This window comes from Channa argus, chromosome 12 (genome assembly GCF_033026475.1).
Source record: "Channa argus isolate prfri chromosome 12, Channa argus male v1.0, whole genome shotgun sequence".
Classification (NCBI taxonomy): Eukaryota; Metazoa; Chordata; class Actinopteri; order Anabantiformes; family Channidae; genus Channa; species Channa argus.
The window spans coordinates 20,329,985-20,354,861 of NC_090208.1; the positions used below are offsets into that span (position 1 = coordinate 20,329,985).

At 39.3% G+C, this 24,877-nt stretch overlaps 1 protein-coding gene and 1 long non-coding RNA gene across 3 annotated transcripts in view; one reads left to right on the forward strand and one right to left on the reverse strand.

Moving 5' to 3' along the window:
* The window catches only part of LOC137137704 (dachshund homolog 2-like), an 89,330-nt gene extending 87,359 nt beyond the window's left edge, over positions 1 to 1,971 (forward strand). For both annotated transcript variants that reach the window (XM_067524318.1, XM_067524319.1), the window contains one exon: positions 138 to 1,971. In XM_067524318.1, the coding sequence (XP_067380419.1) occupies positions 138 to 175 (38 nt within the window). In that variant the 3' untranslated portion in view covers positions 176 to 1,971. The remainder of the gene's footprint in view (positions 1 to 137) is intronic.
* Positions 1,972 to 3,587: 1,616 nt separating this feature from the next.
* On the reverse strand, positions 3,588 to 23,422 carry LOC137137705 (uncharacterized). The gene is made up of 4 exons (XR_010915765.1): positions 23,035 to 23,422; positions 21,570 to 21,726; positions 11,002 to 11,080; positions 3,588 to 9,533 (listed from the first exon to the last, which is right to left on the reverse strand). It is a non-coding gene; the product is annotated as an uncharacterized lncRNA (long non-coding RNA).
* Between the last annotated feature and the right edge of the window lie 1,455 nt (positions 23,423 to 24,877).

The window sequence follows — 24,877 nt, forward strand, 5'->3', positions numbered from 1 at the left end:
TAAATTAATAATTTAGAAAATTTGTAAAAACATTGTTGAAATTAGTACTTCTTGCAAACTTAGACATATAAAACATAATAAGGAGGATGTCAGATTTATTGTTGCATTGTAACAGAGTCCTTTGTGTCTTTACCTAGAATCCAGGCCATTTCTGAAGACCCCCATGATGTTTTAGAGAGATGGACCACCAGCTTGTTTCCACAGCATCCTCGGTCACCATGGCAATGACCTCCCCGGGCGGGATATTACGAGACCTGTTTGACGTTGCTATATGAGGCGATAAGACTACTAAGGACACAAACCATTTTATCTGGACACAATTTGGGGTTGTCTCTCAACTTCTTTTTAGACAAACTTTACTCCATTCATTGCTCTTTTTCTGTCACTGCACCAGGACTTCTTTCATTCCTCATTTGTTCCTAAAACTCGAACATAAAAACGATCACCAAACAAAGACAAGGAAAAAGTCAATTTGAAGTAAACTGACTGTTGCTGATCAACGCGCTCTCAGATTCAGAGAGGTGTCACTGCATCACTTTGATTTGGGGGATTTAACATCCCCGAATTATGTGACTGGACACTTGAGGCTTTTTAAATGGTCCAGTGAGATGATGGGATTTGCAGGACCGTACAAACTGTTTCTGGTACTGATGAGACAAGAATGGTTTTATGAGAAGACTAAATGTCCATTATTTATGTTCCCTATTCAAAAACAAAAAGAAAAAAAAAAAAAGAAAAAATAGCTTGTCCCCCTCTGGATGTGACTCAACTTTAGTCAACCTCATTGGCTGGCTGTCAACACCCCGTGATTGGACAATGATCTGCTAATCTGAGGAGCTCAGGATCAGAGGAGGAAGAAGATTTTTGAAAAAAAGTGTAAAAAATATTGGGAAGGAAAATTGGACGAAAACAACTTGCGAGGCTATTTCTGTCTCTCATGTTTCATTCATTTTTGTTTTCCGTACAGGGACTAAAAAAATGCATGGGAAAACTTGCCTTATGTTGTCATTTGGCTTATTTTATCATCCGTACTCTCTCCCACATGCTGTCTTCTTATACTCTTCCTCTTTTTGACTTCCTTCCTCACCCTTTTCTTTATCTTCCTTAAACCAGTTCATCTTCGTTTTACAGCTATCACTTTTTTGCTTAATCCTTTTTTCGGTCACGTCCTTATTCCTTCACTTTCTCTTGCCCATCTCTGTGAGGAGAAATTACTCTGAAAATGTTGGATGCAGCTTTTCAATGTATGAAGAATTTTCTATCACCCTTAACTTGTGAAATCAGTTTCTCAAACAGTGCAAAAGTAAAAAACAACAAAAAAAAAAACAAAAAACAACTTTTTATTACAATGGAGTGATTTTTAGACTATTATATCCTAACAGTACGTTGAATTCTCTTCCTCAACTTTGACATTTCCAACTTTTGACCCCCATTCCCAGGACCAGGAAGTAGTAGTCAAGTTTTTAGTGTTTGACAAAATGAAGACAAGGAGCATTAGGTTTATCTGAATGGGTTTTTTTTTTTAACAACTCCAGTGAAGAATTTGTCATGTTTCTTAATAGGTTCAATTGCATTTTAATCAATTTTGCCTGGATCATCTTCTCGATGTTACAAAATGTCTCCCAGCTGAAGGAAACAAGTTTTCCTTGTCCATGTAAAACATGAAATGCATTTTATTTCCCTATTTTCTGACGTACTAAGAGTGCAGACTGTTGTGTTGCAGTTTTGTTTATTCCACTGCGTGTTTTGTTTGTTGTTTTGTTAAATACTCTTTGAAATGTGTATGTGAGGAATGAGGGAGGGTGGTTCCAGGGTTGGTCGGGTTTGGGGTTAAAGGGATGTTCTGTGTAGATAGAAACAACATTCAGCATTTCCTTCTTTTTGTTTAATTTTTTTCCTTCTCCTGATGATCTCAAGTCTGTCACTGTTCTCTGGGTTTGAGCTGACTGCAAATATACAGTATTATAATGACTGCTGTCTGGTGGTGTTTTACACACACATACACACACACCATTTACATCAAATTATTCAGATGGCAAAGGTTTTATTAGAAAAATGTTAACATTTCTGGTGAGTTTAAGTTTAATCTGACATTCAGAAAATGTGTGCAGTATTTGGGCAAAAACACACTGTTTAAGGTTACAAAGTAAAGCAAAAGCATGGTGAAAGGTGGTGGTGGCATGGTTAAAGCCACTAGAATAATAGTGGAGTAATAGCAAGAGATGAAGAAGGATGGATAGAAAGTGAAGGAGGCAACAAGGAAGGATGAAAAGGTGACAGCACAGGAAAAAGAGAACACTTGTTGCCATCTGGTATATCGCATTAAAATACAGTGTGGTAAAGAGCTGCACATGGTTAGGCCTCCACAGATCACAGATTTCCTATGCCCCTAAATCTCCATGAAGTCGGACAAAGTATACCTGTGACAGATTATGAAATGTAATAGACCTTTTTCACACTTCCGCATTTCTCAACTGGAAGCAGCCAAGAACAGGCTGCTTAACTTCTGTTGTAAGTCATTACATAGGAACCTAAAAACTTGAGTTTTTGTATTATACATGAATGTTTCTGTTCCCTCAATTCAAAAATTTCCAAGACTTAAAAAAAAAAAGAAAAAAGAAGGCCATTAAATGGGCATTAGACCACGATTATGTTTCCCACCCGGTAAGATTATGTTTCTTACCCCAGGTAAGAAAGACATACGTTTGTATAAGGTTAGGTGTGATTTAATATAAATGGTTATGGTTGTTTTAACCCGTTTTCATTTTTAGTCTGTTTTGCGGGGGCTAATTTAAAGCTAACCAACTTACCCTGTAAGTTGAAGCTAGTAAGCTTCACATACTTCTATATAAACTGTTGCTCAGAACAGTAAATCCGTTTACATGTGTAACATGTGTTTAACGTATAACATTACTTAAACATCTTTGTCTGGGATACAATCTGTGTACAGGAGAAATATAAGTTATAAAAGTGGTGGTAAGCTTTACAGTGAGTCATTAAATACATACATGAAAATATTCTGACGGGGTTATTTACAGCAGCCTGGCTAAATGTCCTGCTTTATAAATGTTTATGCTCGCAACTATGCAAATACAGTAATTTTACTGGTTGACAAAGAAGTTGAAGACTAGTGTCACCGTGTCACTGTGTAAAGTGGAAATAGGGTTAACCGTTCGCCAAGTACTTCTGGTAACCATAGTTTGTCAGTTGGGACAGTGAGCAGCTACACTGTCATAAGTGTGTTCTGATACTACTACTCAGGATGGAACAAAACCAACAACCACGCCATCCCTGGAATCGCACTGCAAGCATGACTACACCTTTGTATTGGGTGACATGCTCCTTTAACCAATAAACACCAGACAATTTCATAAAAGTAAAACTATGTATTTCCAAAGTTTTACTTTTGAGGACATGCTGATGAATGCAATTGAGTCCAATTACCATAGAGAGATTAGGAAAAAGGAACAGCTGAGAGACAAACCAGCAAAAATAATATAAAAGGACATTAACTGTCCTTTGTTTGTATCAGCTACATAAAGAAATAATTAACTAGCAGTTTAACACCTCCAGTTAAGAGCATTTAGACATGTAGACATGGCAAAGATGATCTGATGAAGTTAAAACAGAGCATCAAAATGAGGAAGAAAGGTGATTTAAGTGAGTTAAACATGTCATGGTTGTTAGTGCCAAACAGACTGATCTGACCATTTCAGAAACTGCTGATCTACTGGGATTTTCGCACACAACCATCTCTAGCACTTTCAGAGAATGGTCTGAAAGAGAGAAAATATGCAGTGAGTGGCAGTTTTGTGGGGCGAAAATGCCTTGTTGATGCCAGAACAGAGAATGGTCAGAATGGTTTGAGCTGAAAAAAAAAAAAAACTCTAATAACCACTTGTTACAACAGATATATGCAATAGAGAATCACTGAACACACAACTCGTAAAACCTTGAAGCAGATGGGCTACAGCAACAACATTCAGGCTGGGGATGGTGTTGTAATGGTGTGGGACACATAGGCACAGCACAGTACCAATTGAGCATCGTTTAAATGCCACAGCCTATCCGAGTATTGTTGCTGACCTTGTCTGTCCCTTTATGACCACGGTGTGCCCATCTTCTGATGGCTACTTCCAGCAGGATAATGCATCACAATGTCACAAAGCTAAATTCATTGAAACCGATTTCTTGAACATGAAAGTAAGTTCACTGTACTCCACAGTCACCAGATGTCATTCCAACAAAGCACCTCTGGGATGTTGGAACGGGAGATTCACATCATGAATCTGCAGCAACTTTGTGATGCTCAGATCATTTTAATATGGACCAAAATCTCTAAGGAATGTTCTAGTACATCGTTTACTCTACGCCACAAAGAATTAAGCCAGTTTTTAAAGGCAAAAGCGGGTCCAACCTGGTACTAGCGAGATGCACCTTATAAAGTGGCCAGTGAGCGTATGTAGGCCACTTAAATGCCCACTATGATAGGTTATTTAAAAAGAAATTCACCTACTAACACATACATAACCACATAAAAACAAATAGTTACCTTGGTATTCTGGTAATGCATTTTACAAACACACACACACACACAAGGCTGAGAGTAAACACACACGTAGTCCATGTTCCATTTAGACTGTATATTTACTCTGCATTACGAGGTTAATGAGGTGAAGCCTTTCCCCCTCTCTCTCACTCTCTCTCTAATGGATCTCTACCTCTCTCTCACTCCCTCATCCCCACACTTCCACCTCTCTAATTCTCACTCACCTGTCACTCTTTTATCTCCTCCTCTGTTTTCCTTTTCTCTTTCACAATCGTTCCTAATGTCACTCTTTTGATCTCCGCTTGCCATTTTTCTACCCTGTTTCATCCTCTCTGTCTCTTTCTCTCCCTCTCCATCTTTCTCCGTTTACCAAATAGCTGATGTCACTTTTTCCATTTCCCCCTAATGGAGGCAGAAACACAAAAGCGATGGATGGAGAGGAAAAATAGCAAGAGATGAAGAAGGATGGATAGAAAGTGAAGGAGGCAACAAGGAAGGATGAAAAGGTGACAGCACAGGAAAAAGAGATTGAAGGATCCAAGAGGCAATGTGAAAGAAAATAAAGGATATGGGAAGATTAAGAGAAAAGAGGAGAGGAAAATGTGAAAAAGGGTAAGGAAGATGATGGTAAGTGAGAGGTGAAAAGAGGTGTAACATGATGAAATGATGTGCGTTTAAATAAGGAAGATAAGGACGAGGTGGGGGATGATGGGTAATGAAAAGATGGAAAGTGAGAAACATGTCTGGGACAAACAGTGACCCATCATGAAAAGGTTTATTATTGATTTTTAAAAGGAGAAATCTAGCAGAAAACAGCAATATTGCTCAATCTCTTAAAGATTCATCGGTTCTTCTGTTAACTCCAAACAAACACAGAGCAAAAAAATACATCATGTCCTTAGCTTTTGCAGTCCTTTGCTTAAATACCCATCCTTAATACAGATTGTACAAATATACATACATGAAACCTAAATTGGCACAACGTGTCTTCACTTTTTACAAGGCAAATGTCCCACAGACACTTCATTGAACTTTTGGGGAAAAAAAATAAAAATCTTCAGCAACTGATTGATTCAGTTCAACTCACTAACTGTTTTACTAGATGGTACATGAGTTTTTTTGTAATTTGGGTGAAAAGTTTTTCATGCTTTAAATGTGAAATCGAAACTAAGTGTATAGTTACAGTTTCAGTAAAACTTCTTCTTATACATTATTGTACTTGACAGTGATGGAGCACTGCAGTGACTGATATTGTCCCAGTAATGGCGCAGAAACATCTGTTCTGTGGCTGGACTCAAACTACCTGACGCAAAGCAGTGTAATATTAGTCCTAATCTCTAAGTACATGCAGTCATTACTACAATGCTTTCAAACAGCAGTCAATATTTCCAATACAACTGCTTTTAGTCTTTTAGATCTGAAAAGAAAAATGAAATTAACAATCTAGACTGCGGTAAAGGGTGAACGAACGCAGATAGGGCTGTTCAAGAACAAATAAAAGCAAAGCAAAAGAATGAAGGATAAATGGGTGGCACTGAGTAAATAATGAGAATACCATCAGAAAACATAAATATGAACAATATGGTAAACAGACTTAAAATATAAAGACATGAAATGAAAAAATAAGCAGAAAAGATGAAGAACAAAGATAATAAACATGAAAGGATGGAGGGAAAATATAAAACAGAAACAGCAAAGGGATAGAAAAAAAAGAGTAAAGGGGGCTGAATGTAATGATGGAGGGATGGAAGGAAGTAGAAAAGAACAGAGACATTCCCAGACAGAGCAGCCAGGCTGTTAAAACACACACACACACACACACACACACACACACACACACCCTAACTTCGTCATTAGTCTTCATTAGAGTCTTTATGAGGAAAATTAGAAAGGGAGTTTCCTCCAAAACTGAGCCCTGGGGTCCAACCTGCCTCTGTGTGTGTGTCTGTCTATGGTTGAGTAGACAAATTGTAGTTCAGCACCACTGTGAGGACATTTTGTCTGGTCCTTCAAATTCCAAAGAGCTGTTTGAGGGTTAAGACAGTTTTATGTTTAAAGGTTAGAGAGGTTTAGGTTGGGGTTCGACATTCGGTAGTGATGGTTGAGGTTAGGGTAGGTGGATATGGAATACGTACTGTAAACAAGTGTCTCCACAACTACACCTTAAGCACATTAAGCAAGCACATCATTCAGGACCATTCTTCTTTATAGAACAGCTCTAGATCTGCCATAATCTTAGGATGTCTGGTGTGAACAGCTCTCTTGAGGTTATTTCACAGCATCTCCATTGGGTTGAGAGGTCTGGGCTCTGACTGGACCAGTCTGGAAGGTGGGTTTTGTGTCTCCGAATCTCTCTAGTAAATTTAGCTACTTTGTGTTCTTCCCAAACAATTCTAACTTTATCTATTCCACAAGACATTTTCATCATCATCATCATCATCATCATCATCATTCTCAGCAAACCTGGAGTCCAGTCAATAACACCTGGCTCCAATTGTTATTTAGTGACATCAGCCATCACCATCACTTTGTATGTTTAATAGGTGTGTTCAGCAAACACTGTTTTATAAACTTAGAAGTATTGTGTTCGTTCACATTTGTGGCTTTGGTTTAGAACGCATTGCATCATGAGCAATTTATGGAGAAAACCAGGAAATCGCGGATAGTGCCATTACTTTTTCTTCCAACTGTAGACGAACAACGATGTATTGATGTAATAATTAACAACCCAATGTCACTGATGCAAAATATTAAACCCAACGTATATATAATTTTCTAAACACTCTCATTCCAGTATTGTCTGTATAATTAAAACACACCTGATCTTGACCTTTGACAACATGAACCAAGCAACACAGCAACTTAGCAGCCAGCAGAAAATTGTGGATGAAGAATATTTAAGTAGTGGGTATAAGTCATTTTGATTTAGAGAAAACAGAAACACAGAGATATAACCAATGTCATTTGTAAAGAATGTAATATATATTAAATACTTCAGAATCTTTCAGGGCACATGGAAACATAGTGTTGCTTCTGGTGCTGTGAAGCCAAGTCACAACTCCAACAGTCAGCTGCTCTGAATGCACAACAGGAGCTTAGGTGACTGTTTTCTCTCTGTGAGGGGGAATATTGGTGAGATCAGTGACAGAAAAAGTTGAATGGGGATTTTACAAGGAGGGTTAAAATACTTCAAGCTTATTTTTTAAAGAACCAGCATATAAAATGATATTTGACAAACTTGTGTGCATTTGTAGGACATGCTAAAAAAAAACTAGTCAGATGCATTGGGGCCCCATCTCACAACTTACACAACTTCAAGGACTACTGGCAGCTTACTACCAGATAGCACAGAATACCTTTAGAGGTCTAATGCCTCAGTGGGTCAAGGCTATTTTTTTCCAGGGGCCTAGTCCACATCCGACAATTAGGGCTACAATGACTACTAGATGAATTTGTTTTTAATCTAATCACGTATTGTTTGAGTCTAGTCACACACCTTTGAGAGTATATTGCTAATGATAATATTACATAACTTCATATTCATACTTTCACATTGGGGTTAATGTTACTTGTACTAATATTTCACATTCTTTATCTGCAATTGCTTATCCAGTCTGTCTCAGGGCCAACACAGAGACATACAGAGAGAGACAACCATTCACACTCACATCGACTCCTATGAACCCGCAAAATCACGGAGAGAACATGCAAACTTCAACATATATGCAGGGGACGTGAACCTTCTAGCTGTGAGGTGGCAGCACTAACATATTCACTGTGGTACAAATACATTTTATTTTCTATATCTGGCAAGCGACAGAATCAAACAAATACATTCTGCTCTGTTTTAGAGTGTTTGGGACATGCTGGACATACAGTCTCTAAGACGACTGGTCTTTGGTTTCAGGAATACACCGACCTTCACAACCCTGCTGGACATTATGTGGTCCATTTAGCTGAGGACTCATACTGATGATCTGGCCATGTAAATCAGATGGAGCATTACTGACACAGGCTGCTTCGGACAATCTGGGCCACTAGTACCAGAACTCATCACAGCAAGAGTAGATGGGATTTAAAGGAACAACCTTTTGTCTCCTCTAAATTAAAGAATTAAAATGTGAAATGAGACAATGAGAGCAAGAGAGACTGCGTCTGTGGTTGTGTCAATGAGTGTCCTGCATTTGTCTTGCAGTGTGTCTTTGGTGTGCAAATATCACATGCTTTTGTTTGTGTAACCGTGAATGTGTGAGTGTCCTGTCCTCTTGGTGCTGACAGCTTCTCATTATCCACAGACAGCTGGAGGAGGTCATCACTAGCCTGTCACAAACACGCACACAGATGCACATGTTCTATAGTTGTGAGGACCCTCACTGACAATATGCATCCTCTACCCCCAACCCTAACCAAATTAAGTAATGACTGTCCAAAACTTTCCTCATGTTCTTTCTCAAATGTTCTAATGTTCACTTTTCATGATAACCGCTTAGAGACATGTCCACTACTGAACACACGTCTTCAATTTTAACAGATTCCTCACTTGTAAAAACTTTTCTTATTTACAATTTACTTTGAATGTCTGTCTCTCAAATCTCACATTTTAAACATTTTATTTTAACTTTTTATCCATTTATGGGTAGGGTTATTTTTTCAGTCTTTCATCTGCAACAAATGTGCATACAATATCTGGGTTTGTGATATTTTATATTTAAACAAACTAGAAAAAAGATGCTGCACACTGATCTAAGCGCTAGACTGAGACTGAGAGATATCGTCTGTGACTGCAGGACATGAAACAGAGGAGTCGAGCGAGGGCAATGTTAAGTGGTGTGGTTACTACTTCAGGGCAGCATGGTGGTACAGTGGTTAGCGCTGCCACCTCACAGCTAGAAGGCCACGGGCGAGTCTGCCGGCTTCAGCCTTTCTGTGTGGAGTTTCATGTTGTTCACATGCTCGCGTGGGCTTCCTCCGGGTATCTGGTTTCCTGCCACAGTCCAAAAACATGTATGTTAGGTTAGTTGCTGACTCTAAATTGCCTATAGGAGTCAATGAGCCTGAATGGCTGTTAAGAGGAAGAGCGGTTGCAGGTGAGAGCTTACTACTTTATTTATCTTGTCCCTGCTAGACAGCTAAGGATAAATATGTACTGCATGGCTCATGCAGAAGGTGGTGCAATCTCCCACATGTGCTTAAGCATCTTTGCAATTATAGAACTGTAAATTAATCCGTGAGCCCAGCAAGTGTCTCACAAAACGTGAAACTTCGTGGTTTAGAACTTGAGAACGGCACACAGCTTTGAGAAAAGCTTTAAGAAAAGGTTATGGTCTGGCTTAACAAGGAAAGTGTTGTTTAAGTTCATCTCCACCTCACCCACAGGCCTCTGGAGTCAAAATCAGGTCTGTAGTGTGACAACTACATGCTTTATGTGCAATATCCATCCCAACAACCTCGTAACTCTGATGACGTTATAATTTTAATCCTTGTTCCTTTGTTTACAACATATATTGCAACATCAAGACAGTGATTTTATTTCCTATAAAATGTAATTGCAGAGTTTAGCTGCTCAGGAACAATATTTATGCAGCAGAGGCTATATCTACTAGTTTTATTAACAGCATTTACAGTTTAGGCTACATTTTACATTCATGAAACAAGCATTTCTCACTGGTTAAATCAAGACAAAAAGCACTACCAGGATTCTGGGAAGCACTTTATAAAACACTGGTATTTATCGGATGTAAGTGAATCATCACGAATCAAATCACATCTGAGTGGTGACTGTGTGCATCCACAGAAATAATAAGGTGCGTTTAAATGACATAATTAAACCCAGAAATAGAAATAGAGGAAGCATTGTATCAGGATGTGAAGTAAAGTTAACATCTGACTGAAGAAAGCCTATTCACAACTGCTTTCTCTGACATTATCAAGAGGAGTAACCTCTTCCACTTATGTCATCTTAATATTTACATTTTGCAAACAGATGAGCTAATTTGGCCCTGATCTGCCCCCTAGTGGATACACTCCTAATCCTCCAGGTGCACACCAAGTACACAGACACAGAAGAATGTAACTCTCTCGTGTGGGTACACAAGTAAGTATATCAGGATCCTAGCTACGATTGAGTGCTTGAGTCGGTCATCTTGGAAATATTTACTTTGCATGCTCACTGAGAAGAATAATAAGTGTGTGTGTGTGTGTGTGTGTACATCCCGCCTACTGAACTGGTAAAACAATATAAACCAACTCATTCTTTTTTCCCTCCATCTCTCACACACTCATCTGCTTTGTCTGTCCCTCTTTCAATTTCACCCACACACGTTCACAAACATACATAGAGACAAAAATACATACAAACAAACACACATATCCATTCAACTCTCTCTCTCTCTCACACACACACACACACACTAAACACTTGTCATTGGTCGGCATCAGTCGTTTATTCTTACCAGAGCGAGGGATTTGTTTTTGTTCTTCCTGTCATTCGCCCATTTGACTTGATGGATGGTGGGTGGTGATGCAAAACACCTGCCACACACACACACACACACACACACAAAAAGGTTTCAATTAGCAACATTCATTCATTATTCAATATTCACACAAAGCTAATCCTAAACAAAGTGCAAAAATTAAAAGTAACCAAATCTGCTCATTTTTGGCATTTCCTTATTGGCCCATACCCCTGTGGACAAAATAAAGAACCTCACACATACACCATTGGTGTGTGCAGAACGATCCCTCTCGTCAGGGTTGGCTTCCTACAGTATGTTGCCTGCAGAGTAAACAACAGTTTGTCTCTATAGCAGAGAAATGGGCGACAGCAACACAGGGGTCGCTGGTTCAAATCCTACAAAGGATAATACAATGCCTGCTCTCCACAATAACTACAAACCAAGTAACCGTTGAGCAGCTACAGTAAAAGATGTTTTGATCGCATACCAAGTACTGTGTCAGCACCAATCCAGGTATATTATAAAAATACTGGGATCAATCCAATTTTGATCCTTATTTAGTTGTATTGTCCTGTATTGGAGTTGATTAAGCCATTGAGCCTTTCCCACATACCACTGACCTACAGTCTCTTTGGTCCCTGAACGCCTCCCACATGAGCTGACAGCCTGCTCGTACTATTTGCTAAATGTTAAGTCCACAAACAAACACAAGTGAGATGTCCACATATGAGAAGAAGAGAAGCAATGAACCATTTTGGGGATGTTTTAAGGATGTGCAGGCTTCAGCCAGACACTAATGAACATCTGGGAGAGATGGTATGTCAGTGAGTTTTCTGTGGTCAGAAATGTTGGTTCAAAGTCACAGTCTGAACAACTAAATGCAATAAAAGAAGAAAAATTATATACCAAAATTAAAGAAATATGATCATACAGAGGTAGAAAAACTGGACTTGGACATTCCTAAATGCAGGTAAATGAAAAAAAAACTCTCTGGCATTTTCTCTTTATGAGGCAGTGTTAACATGAAACATTTTTGCACGTGTTAGTTCAGCATGCCAACACTAAAACTGCATGAAGTGACTCTATTACATGTGTGTACCTATAAATGTTTAACTGCAACTAAACAAGGCAATAGATGGAGGAACAATGGTAAACAAGAATTTTATGCCAAAATATAATGAAGGTGATCCCTTTTATAGGAGTTTGTCATAGACAGATAAACACTGACACTGGTGTAAACATGGACAACAGGATGTGACTGTCCAAAATGTTGGAACAACTATTTGTCAGTTGTGATGCTTGGGCTGGGAATGTGTGTGTACGTGTGCGTGTGGCCCATATGTTATCATGGGAATAAAATGAGAAAGCCACACACACTCAATATTGCTCCCTCACTCTCTCTCACACACTCACAGGGCAAAGACAAAACTGGACTCTTCAAATTGATACCAAATTAGTAACAGTTTTTTTTTTTTTCCTGAACAAACAAGAGGAGCTTGGCAGACAGGGTGAACACTTGACGAGAGAGAAAGGGATAGTAGCAAGAGGTGGAGAGAGATAACGTGAGAAAGAAAAAAGGGAAAGGATGGATGGAAGAATTAAAATAACTGTAAAAATGGAATGGGGGTGGGAGAGGTGGAAATGGATCTGTGGGGACTCAGTGTGTGTGTGTGTGTCTGTGTGTGTGTGTGTGTGTATGTGTGTTGTTTTAGCTGGGCGGCCTCGGATTCCTCGTTGACCTTTACAAAGATAGCAGCTGGTCGTCTCTTACAATTTTAAGTTTGGTTTATGTTCTGGTTTGACAATCTGAAAAGCAGATGGTGTTAAAGGCAGGGAGGGAAGGCAGAAAAGACATTCTCTGTCGTTCATCGACCTCTCTGAAAGAGAGAGAAAGTAACAGGGAAAAACAGACAGAACTAGTTCAACTTGAGCTGAGAGAAATTAATTTGGCAAATATTTATTTTTGTTCTGTTAGTCTTTCATCCAAATAAAGCTTTTACTTCACTTGAGAAAGAAAGGCAGAAGTAAAGTGAGTTTGGCTGAGCTGCTTTCTTTTAACATTCATGCCAAGAAAAGAAAACAGTTTGAATTTAGTTGAAAGGAAGAGTTTTCACTAAAAGTTAAAGCTGCTCGACTTTAGACAAAAAAAAAAAAAAACTCTTTGCATATGTGACTCCAATTATTTTGGGATGATTTCATCAAGTGGTTACTAGCATGGAGATAAACTGAAGCTTTAAAGAGCAATTCACCAGCCTGTTATAGTTTGAACACAATCCCCATTAGATTATTTTAAAGTTCATTCAAAATCAAACATAACTCCAAACCATCCTCATCACTGAGAAGTGACTTCTGTTTCTGCTCTATGACTAAACAATGACCGTTCATTACATTGGACTGACACTGTCTTGTAGCACAGGACACAATTTCTCAATATTCTCTAGTAAATGTTTATAGACCAATCTCAAACTGCAACGTTGAAAACTACCCTGATGTTCAGACTTTATCCTTTGTCCGGAAGAAGCCTCACTAACCAATAGGTACTAGGTTTCTGGCTGCATCATTTTTGGCATGAGATTTGTTTAAGGGCCATCAGAGCAAGAGCATATTAAAAAGCTCATTAAATCCACACATTTAATGAGCACTTGACAGAAAAAATCCTAAATTTGTGGACACATTTATTTTTCCAGCTGAAGAGGGGCAAAGCACCATTTTCATATAAGGCAATTACTCATTATTAGCAGCCCTAGTTACAGGTAACGATTTATTTTCTATCGTCAAAGCATTTGTTCATTATTTTACACATTTGTTAACCCAATAAAATGCTAATAAATTATGGCATCTTGAAATTAATCTAACAGTTCGTCTAAACTATTTTAATCTGTTCATATCACTGTCAGTTAAACAGCAAATCCTCACATTTGAGAAAAGATGATGGTGAAAAATGTTTTTCCCGTTGATCGTGTTTCTTAATAAACCCCAACTGGGTTCACACTAATGAAGTGCTTTGGCTCCTTTGCTCACACACGGTTTTCTTATAACTGAACTGTACAGCAGAAACAGATTTGCAAAGTGAAAATGGTAAACACAAGCCCGTGTCTGGAGGATTTAAAAGGATACAGGGAAGAAATGATTGAGTGATGATTTTAACAGGAAAGGAGATAAAGAGGTGGACAGATAAAAGATGAATGAAGGTGTGATCAGTTGTCACCATGTCTGCTTTACTATCATTTCACAGCCTAAATGTGCAAAGGTCAGCTGTTATTAATGGCAAGCCCTGAGGAGTGTGTAAGAGTGTGTGTATGCAAATGTGTGTGTGAAACAGACAGTGAGTGTGGGGGCTTGTATGTCACACCTTTCTGCTCTAAATGCCATGTAGCCTGCCATTAATGTCTCTGCTGTATCACTCCCACAGGGCTTGAAGCTCAGTGTGGATTTGGAAATTTGACCTGACGCTGCATTTACTGCTTGATTCTACAACATGGCCAGTTTTATTTTTATGTTATGAGCTACAGTACACTCCACAGGTACGGTAGAGGTGCATGTTGTCTGCTTTCCACTTGAAGCTAACTATATTTTTCTTCTTTGCTTTTCTGCAATAGTGTTAAAATAATACATGGAAATCCATCATCTACCAGAGGGTTTTTCATCATAATGATATAAAAGCCACATCCTCTGTGATCACAGCTGGAACAACTGTAAGGAAGGGTTCTTCTCTTCTTTATGTTTGTGGAATAAATTTTTGTATTCTTGTAAATGCGATATTTCAGGACCACCATGAGGGACGGGACTTGGGGATCTGAGAAATATGAGAACGTTTCAGAACCTGCCTTAGATTAATCAGGTTTTTAGGATGTCTTCTGTATCACAGTAGTTTTGGGATAGTTTTCAATATTTCAAAAAACTCTATAGAAAAGCAGAACGGTTGATTGATGATTCGGCAGTTTTAGCTTTTCAAAAATGTCAACACATAGGCTGTAAAGTGAGCCTCGCTTTAGACTATAAAGCAAGATTCAAACTGCAGTCTAACAGTGTGACTCTTCGTATCCATGGCAATCAAATCCTGTTTCCTGTAGAATTAGAAGTCTTTAACGTTTAATGTGACATTCATGTCAAAAATGAAACACTGAAATTGATATTTAAGATCATATTCAGTAAGTCTTTGAATAAATAAAATGGATAATTAAGAATTAAATTAAGTTATCCTAAACCATGATGCCACTGTCGTCTCAAATAGCGGCAATTAAATAACCACTCCAACTTTTCTACACATCTAATCTCTGGATCTTTAGAAATTAAACATTGAATGTTAAAGTTAAATTAAAAGAAAATTGCACTGTTGTTCTTCAACTTGGCCTCATTTTTAGCCTATGTGTTTACATTAAGCAGAATCTTAAATCTAAGATCTAATCTTACAGATTTCCTCATATCTATGTAGGAAACTTGGAAACGTGATGATTCCTAAGTCCCTTATCTCGTGATTACGAGAAATATAACTCGTAAATAGGAGATACAGATTTCGTAATTTTGTGAAACACAACTCATAAATAACTCATATTTCAGAGATCAGTTTCTCGTAATTACAACATAAGGCCTCCAATTTATTTATTTTTTGCAACGCCGTAGATTGGGAACTACAAAGACACTACAAAAAGACACTCGGCCCACTCTTACTGCTCAGAAAGACGTTAGAGTGATACTTACCTCCTCACCTCAAGTTGTTTCTAATGTTCTACTTATCAGAACATCACAGGCTCCTACTTTTTAAGGCAAAGTAAATATGTCCATAGTAAATAGGATCAAAATGTCAGCAAGCTGCACCAGTCCACATCATCTCCAACACCACCGAACTGCATATCACTTGCAATATGTCTTCTATCTCCAGTGTCATTGAAGAGAAGAGGAAGCCTGCTAGAAACAGCAACGGCTGAAGCAGACTGTGTCTGGGTGCAGAGTACCAGTAGGTTTTTATGAAGCTGAGGCATAAAGAACATCCGTACTTACTTTCCACAACCTAGGTATAATTTAAAGACTCCAAGGGGCTTGGAAAGAGGATGTAGCCTAACTCTGGGTGAAGCTGCAAGAAGAGGAGGTCTAGAGCCACTTGTTGGATAGAAATGTCTAAATCTGTTTATGTAGAATTCTGGACTGCAAGGCCAAAGGCTCAGAATCATGGTAACATCCATTGTATGGCCTTATTTTAGTCTGTGTATCAACTAAATACAAAATCACAGGAAATCTGAAAGAGATGGATGCATCAACAGCTCTGCTACACACGTAGAGAGCAACTGAGCATCATTCTCCAAAGTCTAAGTCACAAATGTCACCTCGTTCTGGTCCTATGCCTCTTCCAAAAGGACAACAAATGCGGCGTAAATGCAGAACCAATGCAGTGAAAATGCATGCAGTGCTGCTGCTCCGCTCCACCTGATGTATTTTTGGCTGCGGCTGTGCCCCAGTTGTGTGCGGCTCCTTGGTGTTGGGAGGCAGGTGAAGGGTGTCTGGTGACAAAATGCCTGGTGTGTAGCCTATTTTCCGGGTTTTGACCTTCCCTGAATACACCGCTGTGAAGAGAACGAAGATGAATTGGAGCGCTGAAGCTGTCCACTTGGAGAAAAAAGAATACTCAGTGTTTCATTTTCTCTTTCTATTTGCCTTTTCTCTGCCTTCCTTGAGCTGTTTTATGTTTCTCTCCATCTCATTCTACTTCCCCACGTGCCTTGTCTAGAGAGTAATGGAGTGTTTGAAGTCGACCTGAGGTTTACAGTGAGGTTTTTAGGCAAACAGCAGAGTAGGTTGTCTGTTGTTTAACCTGTGCGACATGAAAATGGAAACACAACAAACTGCTGCCAAACTAAATACAGGAAAATGGTTTTCAGCTAATGCAGAAGCAGAGTACGTTTAAATTTGTAACCTTTACATTGTTTGTTGGGCCAAGTCATGAAAAGTTAGAGTTTCCGATTGGATCTCCCCATAACCCTCCACGCACATCTCATTCTTCTTCATTTTACTCCTTTCTCTCTTACACTGGGCTGGGGGGGGCTAGAGCCTATCCCAGCTGTCAGTGGGTGAGCAGGAGGGTACAACCCTGACCCTAACCCTGCACAGGCCACCAGTCTATCTCAGGGCCAACACAGTTAACACAGAGACATAGAGAGACAGACAACCATTTACGCCTACAGGTAATTTAGAGGCTACATTTAACGGTGGGAGGAAACCAACGCAAGCACGGGGAGAACATGCAAACTCAACACGGAAAGACGACACAAACGCTGTGAGGTGGCAGCGCTGACCACTCCACCAATGTGCTGCCCACAGATAAGTTAACTGAAGAAAAATGTATAAATTGTACTTGCAAAGCAGATTGTAAATGCTCACCATCATCCGCTTTCACACATGCACTGGAATTCTGACATTCTCCTGACTTTGTCAGTGTGTGAATGCAAATGTCAGAGTGAGATCCTGCCAACTTTATCGGACTTTATCCTTTGAGTCCCACTAGTACAATGTCCGTATTATGTGCATGAGCTTGTGCATGCAGCACGCTGCTCCACCCCGAATCGTCGGGAGGATTAAAAGTGAGCGAGCGGGCCTGTTGATGACGTTTTTATCACTCATCTGCCGCTGTCATTGACCCTTTTTTAATTAGATGCATGGCTCCGATGTGCTGTAAAAACACAGTTTTCTATCATGTTGTGCCTTCTGTGACTGCTGATCATGTGTGGAAATCAAGCAGATTTTCACAACTGAGGACATTTCTGACTCGGGTAATCTAACGCTGTGCGTTACATGTCTGAAAGGCCACTTCAGAAAATGTCCGAGGATGAACTAACTAACATCGTCTGGAGTTCATATGTTAAACAGGCTATAGGCAAACTCCAATGAAATCCTGACACTGATCCCAAAAAAATCCCAAACTACAAACCCAATTACAAACAGATTTTAATAGAACTTGGTGGAAATTTAAGTCATGAGGTCCCAACCTATAGCACATCCCAACCTTCACCAAACCTAATACTGGCATATTTGATTTGCCAGGCTTTAACACACGCATATATCAAATAAACATCAACTGATCACCTGGGGAGTTAGTGACTGAACTGAAATTTTGCATTATTAATTGTCATACTAAACTATAATGTTTTCAGTATTGTGGAATTTTCCACAAATCCGCTGTTTGTTCTGTCCCTGTGAATTTTGGTGGAGGTCCAGGACTAATGAAATTAAAAACATTCAATTTAATCAGTAATTTACAAACACGCGCAAAAAAATCAGAGACTGTAACAAGACAATTATAGGCTTGATAATCTTTGATATATTTATAGAGATTATTGTAATTAACTGCCTTCCCAATAATTTGACACATCTCTGATCTGAGCCTTTAAATGTAAGTCATGGAGGCCAAAACTCAGTCCTTGTTCTGTACAAAACATAGTTTCAAATATGTATCTACAGTAAACGTAAAATCAGACTTGTTTATTAAATAAAGAAGATATCTACATTAGTAAAAGAGTACTAATACCACAGTAAAAGTACTTTGTTACAAGTAAAAGTCCTGTAATGTTAGGTTTATGTTGTTTTAATGTTGTTATTACTCATTAACTCATAAACCCAGTTCCAGAACAAAATTAAAATGCAAACAAAGCACAGGGTGAGACTTAGGGTGAGATCCTGGATGGAGGACATGGACTGTAGAGTCTACACAGGAATAGGTAAAATAAAGTTGTAAGACAAAGCGAACTTCAGGTACCTCTCTAGTTATATATATAACCCTTGTTGTTGCCGACGTCAGCCACTTTTAGAACTGTTCTTGAGAAACATGAGACTTTAGCACAGCAGAGCTTGCATTCGGTTTTACTTTTGTATTCATCAGTTATCTAAAAACAGTTCCAAACCACAGGCATTTTATCACCTTTGCCTACCTGTGGAGGTGTATTGGGCACAGGATTGATGCCGATACTAGTATCAATACATGCTTAATGGCTGTCACTATGGATTTACCTGCAGATTTTATCTCCAGCAATCGAAGGATTATTTGGTTTGTGAGAATTTTGACAAAAGTGAGAAATCCCATCACCCATGCTCTAAACAATTATTAAAATTGCTACTAATTTACCAGGTGCAACAGCACAGCCAGACTGATCCTGTTTACACACACACACACACACACACACACACACACACACACACACACACACACACACACACACACACACACACACACACACACACACACACACACACACACACACACACACACACACACACACACACACACACACACACACACACACACACACGTCAGAGCGACTCAAGCTGCATCTATGAGCCCATTGTCTTGTCTGACAGGCACACGCAAGTAAGATTCTCCATTCGACTGCATTTTCTCCATTGCTTGCATAATCCAAATATAAGTGGTACAGTATGTTAACCATTAATACTGAGAATACCAGTATACAGTTGCAATCCCCATTTTCACTTGCCATGTATTTGTTTAGTGGTAGTCATGGTCAAGGTTTACTGTTATCTTTACTTGGCAATGAGCTACACATGGTTTAACATGGGATCTGCCTGTCGGCTGCTGGATCTTAGGATGCCTACAGGCCTTGTACATTCATATCCAGTGTTGGCATTGAATTCTTGTAGAAATTTAAGGATGAGACCGATCTCTGTTCTCTCCACCTATGTGTATCTGTAGAGCTCTGTGTCTGTGCCCCCTTTACCACAGTCTGCTCCAATCAGCAAGAGCGATAATAAGAGTGATAAGAAAGCTGCTAAAAACTTGTAACCTTTATTTAAAACACGGTAAACATTATGCATCCCTACACGTTGATGTTTGAGCTGAGTAATTTTGTGCTTTGTCCACTTTTACAGAACTGCTCTTCTTTACATCAGCATCAAACTCAGTATATCAGCATCAAAGGACCAAAAACTCATTGCTAATATATATTAAAATGTACTTGTATCAGGGATAGGAAATCATTTCAAATTGTGCAACGGAGAGAAAAAGAAACACAAGCTTGTACATCACATACAATACACAGACACACACACTGTGGTAGGACAGATAATACCAGATGAAGATTGAAATGGGAGGAAGAATCAATATTTTCATTCAAACGTCTGTTTCATTTTCTCCAGATTAGGCAAAGACTATTTCTCTGTGCTCCATCACAGGAAAACCCCCACCCACAACACTGTCACTGTGAGCGTGTCTGCGCATTTCCTTCTGTCTGCATGAGGATCCATGTCCTCTTTGGAGGAAACAAGAAATTAATTAACAATATAAAAGAAAAGAAATTTTTGCTGGATTTATTCATAAAATCTAACTATTCTCAGTTGCTGCTGTTATTTATCATTATTCTACAATTTAAGGCCAGTAACTGAGAGAAAATTCTTAAACTGCTGTTTAAAATTGCATTTGGCTCAGAGGCCACTATGTGGGGATAGTGCCATGCTCCTAATGTCCATGTGTGGGAAAACAACACACATGCCCAAAGCCTTTGGTGATGAAAGCAGATGGCACAAGTCTGAGTTGGAATAGACCGTTTGTTGCCCCACAAAAATGTGATTAATTTTTTGCAAAGTACCCTTGTCATTTGCCCGTAGTTGGCAGATATTAGGATTTCTCTTAAAGGAGAGAGCAATTGTAGTCACCTTGACCATGAAGTGGGTTATGTTCTACAGGACTCATTTGACAGATTTGAAACAAAGAACAATTTAAACCAACAGCTAAAAAAGTAAAGATGGCAGATTTACCATAGAGTAACCAGGACAAAATGGCTGACGTGCGTCGTATTTAGAGAGGACGATACCTGGCTGTCAGGATCTTTAGCATATCTGTTGGACAATTACTACACATGAAAACAGCTACACAACGTGGTAAAATTAGGCCTGCTCAGCAAACACAGCTATTCAAACTGACTGTAAATACAAACAGGGAACTGATCATCATAACAGAATGAAGATGAGGAGAACAGGTGTGTATTCGTTCAGAATATAATATGGACTTAACAGTGGAAACCAAAGGAAGAATAATGCATAATAATACTAATAGATATAAAAAAATATATGGAACACATCGAGGCACTGCAGGGTCCCTATAGGTAATAATATGTATGTGTCTACGTGGGCTTGTCCACATTTGGTCTTTGTGCATTCCATTTCCCTCGTCCACAGTGTCCAAATAAACTGTCAACCCTGGAATGGCTGATAAAGAGTGTCTGTGTGTCACAATATTTGTCCTTTGTTATTGGAGCTCTGAGGCCACAGAGTCTTCTATAAAAACCCAGCTGTGAATTATTCAACAAATAAACACATCTAACACACACATACACACACACAAACATACAGTAAACATAAGAATGCATACACACATATTGGTAATGGTAAACGATCTGCACTTATATAGTGCTTTTCTACCTATTGGTACTCAGAGCGCTTTACACTGCTTCTTATTCACCCATTCGCATTCACAATCACACACACACAGACACACACACACACACACACACACACACACACACACTGATGGGGGAGCTGCTATGCAGCTGGCCAACACTCACCGGGAGCAACTAAGTTGGGGTTCAGTGTCTTGCTCAAGGACACTTCGACACATGACTGGAGGAGCCAGGGATCGAACCAGAAACTGGGGGATTGGTGGAAGGCCGCTCTACCTCCTACTACTGGACAACAGCTCTGCCTCCTGCACCACAGCTGCCTCTATTCAGACAATACATATTTTAAAAAATGGATGCATGTTATTCAATTTACTACATAAATAAATTTATACACACACAAACCTGTCAAGGGATAACTGGTATCTCAGAACAACCACAAGCGCACACACACCCACACACACACACACACACACATGCTTAAAAGTGTGTAGATTTGATTGTTGAAAGGATGTTGAAAGGGGAAAAAGCCTGATGGATTGAATTGACTCTGGAAAAACAAACACATGCGCGCACACACACACACACACACACACACACAGACACACACACACACAGGCCATTTCATTTTGTCTCAGCTTAAGTGGATTTGCCTGGTGGTCAGTTTAGTGCAAGGTGACATCTGATGCTGGGGTGACATCTACAGTTTGAACTAAGTCATTACATGACATCAGCTTGGTCTGTTCCAACTGTGAATGTCAAGCCTTCATGCACTAAAGTTGTTAAAACTTGAGAATAAATTAAAGCATTTGAAGGTGTAAATAACTACATTTTCTGATCAACTCTGAATGTTTAACTATTATGGACATTACATTTCAATGGGTATTTTTATATACAATTTATGAAACCAAATAACAACAAACTACAATACAATATACCCACAAAGGCTGTGGGTCCTGACAGTCAGCCCCCGGGTACTGCAAACTTGTGCCCCACAGTTATGTGGCATCCTTCAGCACTTCTTTAACCGGAGCCTGCAGCTGCAGAGGCTGCCTGTGGGATGGGAAACATTGTGCTTGGTACCACTACCGAAAGTGTCCCGTCCCAGTGTCGCCCGCGACTACAGACCTGTGGCTCTAACCTCCCACATCATGAAAGTGTTAGAGAGACTGGTCCTGGACTTCCTCTGACTTCTAGTGAAACCATCTGTGGACCCCCTCCAGTTTATTTATCAGCCTGAGCTGTGTAGGACACCTTCATCCACCTGCTACACCATCTACACCCACCTGGACAAATGTGGAGGGTCTGTAAGGATTATGTTCTTTGAACAGTGCTTTTAACACAATCCAGCCTGTCCTGCTGGGGAGAAATTAAAGATCATGCATGATGACGCCCCCATGGTTGCCTGGATCTTGGACTACCTCACAGAAAGCTCCTAGTGCATCCACCTGCAGAACTGTGTCTGACACTGTGACCTGCAGCACATGTGCTCCCCAGGGTTTAGTTCTATTCAGTAAATGTTTAATAACATTAAAACATAGAAATGCAGCAAATGGTCAGATTTTAGAATCCAAGGAGAAAATGGCTGTTAAACTGAAATATCTTTAACTATCATAATAATTAATTCTCTTACCTTTGATGCCTGCAGTGTCAGGGACAGTCCACAAAGCGCATCGCTTGGAGGAAGTTAGCGACAAAGTTGTTTTATTTGATTGTGAAGAGAATGAGGACATCATCCACTGGTAGGTAGACTGCAGCACGTCCAACAGTTGACATACCGACCATGTCCAGCAAACTACGACTAAACAGCCCAGAAAACACATGACCTGAAGTACTTTAAGGTACTGCAGGGTTTGTTCACTTTGATTAGTAGTTATGTTTGGAAAAAAAATGACCTGCCGAAGTATCATGTTTCATGAAGGGTTTGACGTGCCCAGTGACAACCGTGCTCACCTGCAGTGGAACTAGGTGATACTAAACCCCGCCCAGCATTGAGCGAGTGGGCGGAGTTTACCTTCCATTTAAAAGCTGTACGTGAAAAGGTCAATGACGTACCGAAGCCCAAGAGGGACATAAGGAAAGAAAGAAGGCAAGAGAGAAAGAAAGAACGGAAAATAATTATAAATAAACAACATCAAATAACCAATACAAAAAATTAAAGCGTTCCCATTAATTTTTTTACATAATTATTTTTTTCACGTCACCATTTTTTCCACAGAGATTTCTTCCTGTATTTCTTCTTTCCGTATGATAATGAGACTGTAATGCACCTACCTAATAACGGTACACGATTACTTCTGTCTAGTGTGGGCACAAGTAAACACCAGTGGCAGAATAGTTGTCCAAAAGTCCAAGGTCCCTGTAGAGTGGAATTGTTCTGTTTGTTGTAGTTAAAGCCTACATTGAATCTTGTGGCATAACGTCAAGAGACGAGGACCAATATTCAATCTAAACATAGTGTTTAGATTTATTTCTTTTTTTGTCTGTGTCACTGCTGCACAGACAGTGTGTGTGTTTGTGCCACACTGTTATGCAGAGTCCTCCACGAATGGAGAACTGTAAGCCCAGCACCACAGTTTACGTCAAATTCAGCCTGTTAAATCAAATCACATTTGCGCTGATTATAGGTTCATTTGATTCCTTTTTTCGTTTGATTTGAAATGTCGTTACAGATGCTTTAGCACTCTACAGTACAACCACCGAGCCATGCATCCCATATTATTTGTCATTATTGAATTTCTGCCAAATGCATCCGATTCTGCAGAAACACTTATTATATAAAAACTATGATTCTGCAGTACTTTTCATCAACTGCTGAAAATTGTATCCCATCCCTCCTCAGACCAGAGGATTAGGTATATAAATTTCACAGTTTTGAGCCAACAACTAAAATATGCAGTGATCACTTTGTTTCATGTCTTAGTGTCTGCAAAGAAACTTATGAGATGGATGGATTTGGAAGGTACTTTCTGGTGGCCAGTGGAGCAACAGTAGCTGCTTGGCTAACAGTGTTACAGCATTTTTTCAACTCATTTATTTCTCATTTGTCTGCACTCAGTACCCTAAAATTACAAAGGGAAAACAGGATTTTAAATGTATTAAAAAGGAAAAATTCAACATTATCTTGCTCACAAAAACTTGTCCTGATTTCTACAGTGTTTGCGAATGTTTCCACCTGAAACGTGAGGGCCGTGGTTCACAGCACTTCAAAGTTCACCTGAGTCTCATGTTTAAATTTCAACAGACCAAAAGCCATGTAACCACGTGGCATATGTGGCAAAAAATGAATGTGGAAAAGTATAACTCTAGAAATAATTTATTTGTTTCTCTAGCTACAGTATCTGTGTCCCTTTGGGGCCATTTAGTATATACTTATCCCCATTTGTCCTTATCTGTTCTCAAGATATTCAGACTTACAGTAAAATAGATATAGTGTTGTTTGATGTGATATTTCTGTTGCCACATTTCTATGAACT